This window comes from Centrocercus urophasianus, unplaced genomic scaffold (assembly GCF_019232065.1).
Source record: "Centrocercus urophasianus isolate 14NV4802_14NV808 unplaced genomic scaffold, USGS_Curo_1.0 seq_13, whole genome shotgun sequence".
Taxonomy (NCBI): Eukaryota; Metazoa; Chordata; class Aves; order Galliformes; family Phasianidae; genus Centrocercus; species Centrocercus urophasianus.
This window is the reverse complement of record NW_024884475.1, coordinates 52,013,452-52,023,566: the sequence shown is the minus strand read 5'-3', so window position 1 is coordinate 52,023,566 and position 10,115 is coordinate 52,013,452. Positions and strand designations below refer to the sequence as shown.

General features: G+C 37.4%; 1 protein-coding gene across 6 annotated transcripts in view; it reads left to right on the top strand.

The window, feature by feature from the left end:
• The window catches only part of COL25A1 (collagen type XXV alpha 1 chain), a 294,538-nt gene that overhangs the window by 221,356 nt on the left and 63,067 nt on the right, over positions 1-10,115 (top strand). For all 6 annotated transcript variants that reach the window (XM_042812563.1, XM_042812561.1, XM_042812562.1 and 3 more), the window contains exon 12: positions 1,695-1,739. In XM_042812563.1, coding sequence (XP_042668497.1) covers positions 1,695-1,739 — 45 coding nt within the window. The remainder of the gene's footprint in view (positions 1-1,694; positions 1,740-10,115) is intronic.

Below are 10,115 nucleotides of genomic sequence, written 5' to 3'. Positions count from 1 at the left end.
AAAAAAAAAAAAAAAAAAAAAAAAAAACCATGTTCTGGTGAGCTTTTCAATTTATGATAAACATTTATTGATTAAGGGTATGGTAGAATCAATTTTATTTAAATTTTCTGATATCTCATGTTTCATAAGAAAAGTCAGCAGCTCTATGAGACTGTCCCTGGGAAGACTACCTGTTACAAGGAGATCAGACGGATGTCATAATGCCCTCCTGAGCCTTTTCTTACAAGTTTCAGGAAGAATTAAACAAAAAATATTTACAGAATGAACAGAAAAGTTCACTAGAATTTGTATTAGCCATTTGCAGTGGCTAGCATTCATGACCATGTATCCAGCATATAGGGGCACCGGAATGCCAAAGTGAAAGCTTTGGGAATAAAGCATTGGATAAAGCATTCAGGGTAATGGTCACGAGCTGAGATGTCAGTGTATTATTTATTACTGGCTTAGAGCTCTGCTGTGAGCTTGAGACTGCTGGGCACTTAAGTGTTGGATATTTTTTGAAGCACTCATAAGCTTTTTTTTTTTTCCCTTTTTTTTGTTTCACAGGATTTTTCCATCCATTATTTCCTCAACTCTATTAATTGGTAAACATGCATCCATTTTGGGTGTATTTCCTTTGGGTGTAGGTTTCTGCTTCTAGTGAAGCCCCCAGCCAATGTAAGCAGAGGGAAAAATGCTTTGCACTGATTTTTGGGCCTCAGGACCCGATAGGCTTCAAAGGATACTCATTTCTTTCACAGGCGCTGAGCAACTGCGTGTCTCACCATTGATACAGCCTCTGCCTTTCCCAGTCTCCCGGCCAATCTTTTATGTTACCAGCCATTCAAATAGCTATATCTGTAACCCGTTCAGATATTTATTAATGGAAAATAAAAATACACTATCAGATTCCTTGTCATGCAACATCGCTGTTACAGAAAAAGAGGATGGTGTTGTGCGAGCTCCTTTTCTCGTGCCCGAGATTTTTGCTGGACGTCTGCAGCAACAGTCAGATAAGATTCTTCAAACAAAATTGCCCATCATAAAAAATAGAGTGAGAGTTTGTAAAAAGACTTCTCTTACATTATGAGTTGCTGCTTCTTTGTCTACTCCTTGTTTCTGGTCCGTGTTTTGTTGTTTTTTGAAATTCTGACTGCACTAATACTGAAGCAGTTTAAAAGGTTGTTGGTAATTTGCACCGTCAGGCTGAACTATTGCAGATTATCCCTTAAAAGCTTTAAGATAGATTGACCCTGCCAGTTATTGGTCTTGGAGCACATCTCTCCATTTCAGATGCTTGAAAGTATTTGAAGTGTTAATGATTTTGTTCAGGCGCTAGGTTGGGCTGTGTCAGAACAAACTCAAAATTTATCCAGAGCATTAAATGGAATTGCATTTTAATCCTTACATGTTTTATGAAGCATTCACAACAAAGTTACCACCAACTTGAGGCTCCTTTCTGAAAGAGGCTATACAGTGGGACAGTCACTAAAACGTACATTGTAAGAGCATAAGAACGTACAACACAAAAACATTTATGATTAATGTAAACAGTCACTTGTAAAGAGAGCTCAACTTGAATATAAATTAGTTTTTGAAAAATTTATTGCACTTAGAATATGCTGGCATTCACCATCTTTTTTAGGTGCTGTATTAAGAGGTGAAAGTTTTCAGCCTGTTTAATTTGCTAAACGCTGGCATCTCTTTCCCACCAGGGTTCTGTTGGAGTGCCTGGTGTTCCTGGGAAAGATGGACAAATGGTGAGTTCACTTGACTTTGTCAACACAGCACCTATTTGTGTCACTGATTAAAGCAACTCAAGGCTCATTCACATGGCAATTTACAGAAGAACATCCAAGGTTCTAATTTCAAATCAGTCTCATGGAAAAGACTATAAAATCTGGTTTGTGCTCTGAAGTTATTTCTTCTAGTTTTAGTCAGTGAACATGGTTACTCCAAAAATCTCACGTTCAGATTTGGTGGTGACTGATAGACATCCGTGTAAGCGGTGTATGACTTTATTCAGTATATTTATGAACTACATTTTTTTCTACAGCTTATTTTGGTTTAATTTCTGTTAACTCAGTTCCATGATGCAAATGGTTACGTTTATGTGCTTGTACAGTGACAACACATTGTTAATACAAGCCAAAAATAGAGAATGATTAGGCTGGAAAAGCAGGTAGACAATAATATAAATTAAACTTGGGAATGAAAATGCAGAGAAATTATTAGAAAAGAAATAGTCTTGAGTGCAACTGGGAAGAGATGGTAACTCAGTCAAGTCAGTGTTATGTTTCACTAAGCTGACTCCTAGTCTGGGACAGTGCTCCATAAGGAGCAGCAGGGCTGTTTCAAAGCCCTGCTAAGGTTTTTTGGCAAAACTGTGTGGTGAAGTTTTTAAGTAATATCCCTCCCTGGCTGCAAACAGTATTAACCATCTGTTGTTCTCATAAGCACTAACATTGATAGTGAACTTGAAAAGCACTTGCAGGGAATACCAAAAGGAAAATGATACTGTAGCTTGTTCACTGTATTTGAGAAGTAAGCAATGATAGTGTATAAAGAACATATTACATACAGGGTGCTCAGAAAGTAATGCCTCCATGGAAAATATAACAAATAAGAAGTGCACAAAAACACTATTTGATAGAGCAAATTCTCAGCTACAAAACACTATTTTTCAGCATAGTCTACACTGTTAGCTATGCATTCTTGCTAACAATGAACAAGAGCCTGCATGCTGTGCTCATACAAATCTGCACCAGTGGAGATGACCCCACTATTTCACAGTGGCAATGACAGAGTCATTGCAAGGAAAATGTTGCCCTGGCTGTCCATCATTCATTGGCCCAAACAGATGGAAGTCATAAGATGCCCAAACTGGACTGTACAGTGGGTGTGGCAGGACAGTTCAGCCAAGATGAGCAATGTGCTCCATAGTCTTCACACTGGAATAGGGTCTGGTGTTATTGTTCTGCAAGAGAAAGGTTGTCTTCTTAATTGGTCTGACTGTGGAAGTGCAGGCTTCCACTCCTTTCCTCTCCCAAAACACAATACACATCCCTTTACCTGCTGAGGGCTACGTCTTCAACTTTTACTACATTGGGAATTCACATCTCACCATTCCATGGAGCCGTTTTGACTCTGGCTTACAGTCGTGACACCATGTCCCGTCACTGGTAATAATGCAGTCCAGGAAACTGTCACCTTCAGCCTCATATTGGTTCAATAGATCTTGACAAGTTTGCCTACAGTGTTGTTTCTGTTCCCATGTGAACATTTATGGGATCCACCTAGCACAAATTTTGTGATATTCCAATACTGCTACCATTGCTTTCAATGCGCTAAAGCTAATATTCAGTTCCCTGGTCATAATCCACTTTATTCAAGTTGATAGGCTGATCAAGATACTCTACATTTGTGAAGTAACAGCTGTGCATGGCCATTGGGAATATGGCTTGTCTTGCATATCACTGCCACTGCTGCTGAAATGCACCACCCAGTCAGCATTTCACTGTGCTCACATCCATTGTCAGGTCTCCATAAGTGCTCAGCAAGCATCAATGAATGCCATTTTTTCTGCATGGAGGAATTCAGTGACACATTTTTACTTCATATGTATTTTTATGTCAGACACCGTTCTGTCAGACTGCCCCTCTGTTGCCATCTGTCACATGGCAACAACATGGAATCAAATATTGGTGGGAAGGTTCAACCTATCCTGCCATCCATTAACATCCAGCTGTGATGTCATGGGCCAACAAAATAAAATAGGAGGCATTACTTTTGGAGCAGCCTTCATTCTGCCTTCTTCTGCCTCCCTCCCCAAGAGCCCTTGAGAAAAAGGCACTAAGTTTTTCTAAATAATTCCATTTAAATTGTGCTTTCCTAACAGTAAGCTTCTATTATTGTAATATACAACCTGCATTTTAACAGTGGCTAGAGGAAATGATATGAGTAATTTCAATATAGTGGTGGTAATCATGCCATGAATCTATTATTTTTCAATGTTTATGTTCAGAACATTATGACTACTGTGAACAATGACATTAAAAATAAGTTGGGAGCTAGGTATATATAACACACAGTACGTTAAAAAAATTATATTACAAAGTAAATTTGTGTTAAGTCCTGAAATTTTTCCTTGTTTCCTTTGTGACTCCATTTAATTCTAGCACGAATGATTGAAAGTAGGTGCAAGCACAGACGGTACTAGTGTATCGAGTTCAAGTAATTAATGTGACTAAAATGTGAATGCAGGACCACATTTTATAGCATGATTTTCTTTGTATGTGCAGAACAATGAGAGAAGAGTGGACTACATAGTTGCAAACACATTGAATAGAAGTGATGATTCATGTTTTATCAAAGTGTTTAATGTATCTTCACATGATGTCTATTCAGAAATCTTTGGCTGTATGTGCAGAGAAATGGATGTCAGTGAAATAACTCAGATGTGCCAGATATGAAAATCTTGTCTAGTTACTAACGTATTAACGTATAGTTTTGGAAGACTTAGATTTGGGGTTTGTTTTGAGATGGATTAGGTGATTGTACATTTGTTTTATGGAGACCCTGTAGACTGGATTGGAGTCATGCTTAATGGGGAAGGAAACAGATCTGAAATTGTCTTCCTGAAGTGAAAGTTAAATACTTATTTAACTGCTGTTTATCAACTTTGAATTGCATTTAAAAACAGAAACAAAAACAAACAAACAAACAAACAAAAAAAAAACCAACCCCAACATTTGGATGTTTTTATGTTTATTTTGTTCTATTTATGGCATCTAAAACAATCATTACTTAAAGTAATAAAAAGTGTATACATAAATAATGTAATTATTTAGTGTGGATGGACTACTTCTAAATTTTAAGAAAAAACAATGAATTACTAAACTAAATCTAGATATTAGCGCAAAAACTGGCCAGATACGTGTAGTCAGATTTGAGTGTTTTACAGTTGGTAGCTAAGGTTGACTTGTAAGCATTACATTATGTGCAGAAAATGTGTTATATAAGCAGATAGAAAGTTGAAGAAGTAGAATATAAGCAGATGAAAGTTGAATGTTGAAGTTTCTCTTAAAAAATAAGTTCTGTTAGCTTTAAAATAATGGTAGAAATAAATCTAAGCTGAAGCAATATTTATCTGAATTTAGTATTAGTAAATTGAGTGCAGTCTAGGATTCCCAGGCTAATATTTTGCTACCAAAAGGTCCATTGTTCCATATTGGACAATAAAAACAGATTCTTAGTGCAGTGTTTCTCACAAGGTACAGTTGAATGACAACCAAAGTGATAATTTCAGTGTCAGACATCTGTGTACAGCCTTTTTAGGAGTCTATATACATTAAGTTTGGCCAGTACTGTGTGCTGACTGCTGGCACTCCTGGCTTTACTCAGAGAGATTAATGCTGATTGCAGACCAACTTCAGTGTGTGATGCATCTCCTTTTAAGAAGATACAGAGTTAGAAAGCTTTAAAAAAGTTGTACTGTCTTGGTAGCCTTTTAATCAGTGAACTCGTTCTGCTCAACAGCAGCGTGTGCGGTACATGAAGATCCACATTACTATTTTTCCTTAGTTTAAAAGGTAGAATTCTAAGCACGTGCTTAAAATTGTATGTGAATGCATTCTTCATCTGAGCACTGAATATCTTTCAACTGATGAATGTCGACAGTGAATTAACTTTTCCCTGTCCACAAGCACTTGAATAATACACTTAGGTCATCACCATCATATATGTGCCTGCAATTTTTCTTTTCCTTTCCCTTCACCTCTTTAATTGAAATAGTGGAAAATAGGAGACGATTGACAAGTCTGACCGGTTGGTCTGGAAACTAGATCATAAATTCTGAGTACACTTAGAATGATTTTCTAATCCCTTGACTTATGAACCACTTTTCTTGGACAATCTCTAAATATTAGAGTAAGTGTAATTTTACACAACCCACCTGTTTGTGCAGGACTGTTAACTGATAGATTTCATAGTAGCAAACTTATCGTCATCGTTTCACATATATTTCTTTCTTTCAGGCCAAATCCTATGAAATATTACCAGTCATCTTGAAAGGATGTTTACATTCCCTGTTTGTTTCTGCATTTAGGAAACTGTAGCCACATTCTGCTTATCTTGTTGAGAAGAATAACTAGGAAGTAGCCACCTAGTAATTCTTGCAGTCTGAGAGAGTGTTATAGAATCATAGAACGACTCAGGTTGGAAAAGACCTTGAAGGCCATTGAGTCCAACCACAACCTAACCGTATTACCCTAACTAACAACCCTCCACTAAATCATGCCCCTACATCCAAATGATTTTTAAACACATCCAGGGATGGTGACGCAACCACCTCCCTGGAGAGCCTATTCCAGTTCTTAACAACCCTTTCTGTAAAGAAGTGTTTCCTGATGTCCAACCTAAATTTACCTGGTGCAACTGGGTTGTCACTGGGTAAACAGAAACCTGTGCACTGTTGTTTTTTTTTTTTCTTCTGTAGGAATTATTTTTATTATTTTGTAAGGATGTATCAAGAACAGAATGGTAGTCAGTACAGGTCATTTCAGTTCAGGTTGTTCCAATAGTTTGACAATAGCAGTTTGATAAACTTCAAAGAAATCTCCCTTCCTTGTTAGTAGCCATAGAGTCTTGATGTGCATGTTGCTTACTGCTTTTCTCATGCTCATTGTTACTCTAATTCATATGTATTTCCCCATTGATATTCCCCCTACTGTACTATGTCAGACATGTTTCAAAAGTAGTATTACCACATCTCTTTGGAGAAATGAAGGGTGTGTACTACCATTTATTTCAAATAAAGAAATATAGAGAAAGGAAATATCATTGAATGCAGTTCACAGATTCCCAGACAGGTTTGCAGGCCAGCTGAGTCCTGTTGAAGACTTTCCACTTAATTTCAGCTGGTGAGTGGGCCAGGAGAGCTTTCCAGTTCTTAAACAAACAACATTAAGTTAATTTTTAGGGGGGGTGAAAAGCAAGTTGAAAGGAAATAATTCAAGCCTGATTTGAAATGGAAATCACAGTAACATGTCTGAGAAACTACTTTTTCCCCCTCTGTCCTTGTTTATGTATTTTAGAGTAAAAATAGACTGAATTTAGTTTGGGGGCCTCTTGTATTTCCTTATCCTTACAACTGATTGCATTCTAGTGACTGGAAAATATAGCAGTACTGACAGGCTTTCTTCTTAGGGTGAGATGGATATCAACCAGCTGGTGTAGATGGAGTTATGAATCCCACCAAAACCAAGCTTATTTCTGAACAGTGGCCTCCAGGCTGTTTTTCTGCTACAAACAAGAAAGGCCAGGGCCTCCAGCCATTTTATTTTTAGCTGCTTAATTCTGGTCATAGAGGTATATACCTCAAGGGCACAGATCGCTCTATTAAGGAGAGGTATGATTTCAACAGCCTGAATTCCTTCAATATGTACTCTAGTGGCTGATACATTTTCAAAACTGATCTGAAGTAGGTTTTATGCATTCATAGTGACAGCTTTTTATCAAATTGTCAGCTGAGCCCAAGCAGTGCTCTGCACTGATCAAATTCAGTTCATTGGGCAGGGTGCCAAAGCATGTGTTTTACCCAAACTAATACAGGAAAGACAGAGCTGGTCTCTCAATGTTAACACAATCATATGGGCAATACAGGCACAAGAGGACCAGGACTTGGATCAAGGCAACACTGCTGTGCTGTCCAGAGTTGCTCTTTGAACTATTTGACACTCCTGAACCAAGTGGCTGGCTTGAATGTATTCTTCTTGGCATGCTGGCATTTTGTTTGCTGTGGTAGTTGATATTAATTGGAAGAAAAATCAAAATATTTCTGCTTCTCAAGGTGTTTTGCTGAAGACCTTTCTGGAAATGACCAGAAAGATCCTGAATAGTAACTTTCTCCGTAACTTTTTCAGCTGTGCCTTGACATCGTAATTTGCTGATGTGATAGTATTTTTTTCTAATTCGTTCTAAGCCTCTCCTGTCATCAGGAGCACAGGAGCACTTACAATCATACTGAATTTAGCTGCCTGATTTTGGGTGGGTGAAAGAACAATAGCACATTTGCTGGAAATTTCTGTTTCCATCATTCTGAGACCATTTCTGAATTCATCGAACTGGACCTAAATAGCTTCAGATGATCATAGGCAAGAGAAGAACTGGGGATTTACATGCTTAAAAACTTCTAGTGGTGGTGGTGTCCTTTTCTGCAGTAGACAAATGTTTACTCACTACTATTATAGTATTTTTTATATTAAAATTGGGAAAAGGTATCTTTTCTAGCATTTTCTATTAGGTTATAGTTTATTTGTATAGTTATGTCATGAAAACAGGACCATTTGTGGCTGGTTCCATAACTCAAAGACAACAGAACTTTGTACAAAACAGAAGGTAAGGGCTGTGTTAGGAGAACTTCTAATGCAAAATTTGCAGATTTACCAGTTTGGAATTTGATTTTTGTACATCTGGGAGGTTTTGGTGGTTTTGTTGTTGTTATTGTTGTTGTTTTGTTTGTTTGTTTTTGTTCTGTTTTGTTTTGTTTTTGTTGTTGGTGGTGGTTGTTTGTTTTTGTTCTGTTTTGTTTTGTTTTTGTTGGTGGTGGTGGTTGTTTGTTTGTTTTACTGCTTTTACAAGTACAGCAAAATCTTTATGGACTATAGCTACATATGTCCAACCTGCCCACAGTATCTTTCCTGCAGTCTATCTTCATAAGGAAAGTTTCAAGAGAATCTTCTGAGGATATTTTTACACATGCTCTTTGGGCCTTGCAACTCTTATTTGAGGGTGCACTGTGGCTGTTGATATCATTTTAAGTGTAGTAGTATGTCATACTTTTACATAGGCACTATAAGGTTTTAGGACACGTTTTGTTTTAGTCATGCCTGTCCCTGTGTGATTATTTTTGAGGACATCTTGACTGCAGAAAGATAAGCTATGACACAAACCTAGATGTGCTATAGACAAAATCACTCCTTAAATGGGGAAGAAGAAAAATATGCTGACTTGATTTGAAAGCTAAATGATATGCAGAAGGCAATTGTTTCTGCAGCATGACACCTTTGCTGTCAATGCTGTTAAAGAGAGACAGCAATATGAGTCGGGAAGCCATTAACCATGGCCTGGTGAATGTACAAATACACGAGATGAGGAATATAGTTTTATAGCTTCTGACACCTTGCCAAGTTTAAAAGCACTCTAATTGCAGTTGATGCATGAGGTGGTGTTTCTGAATGTCCAGTTTTCCCTTCCATGCATCTCTCCTTGAACAGCAGCGTAACTGTCCTCAGCCAAAAGAGCAGCAGTTAATCTCCCAAACGCTGACCTGTGGGAGTGAAACAAACATACACAGCATTTTTTAGTTTTAATATATGCTTTAAATGAAAACAAAAAAAGAGTAAAAAACAGCAAAAAAGTAAATAAATGGAAGGAAAGTAATTACTTCTTAAATTAAATACTTCTTAATAAAAATATTTTAACTTATATTCATGGCAAATACTAAGATTAGTGTGCAGCAGGAAAACTATCAATCTACTTTCCTCCAAAATGTTTGCTGCTGTTTCAACATGTGGCTATTTTTGGTGTTTCCTACCTGGTGGGAGGTCTGTCGGGGCTTTGTTCTGTTTATTTGGGTGGAATTTTTTTTTTTTTATTTATTGGTTGGTTGTGGGTTTTGTTTTATTGTTTTTTGTTGTTGTTTTTATATTTTATTTTACGCTTTAATAGAATATTTAATACTTAAAAATCAGCTTTAGCCCTGGAAAACAGGGTTTTCCTGGGGTAGCATATAAGATAGCTTATGTGCAATAAAGTTATGTTTCGTCATACTGCTCCTGCTTGTATAGATGATAAAATCAGGTTCTAAAGCAGTGAAAGGGAAACTGTGGTTTTATACTGTCCCTCTGTGCTTTAAGGCTTTGGAAACAGGAGGATAATGACTTCAAAAGCACAAAGGTGCAAGGTCATTACTGTGCTTTCCTTGTAGGTTTGCCTTCAGTTTTTCCCTTTCCCAGAGCTAATACCTGGTGTGATAATGCCTCTGGCTAGTACTTCCAGTGATAGAAGCATAAAGTTTGATGGCCATAGGAAAGTCACATATAGTCCAGAAACAGGACAGTTGGTAGAAACAGTGA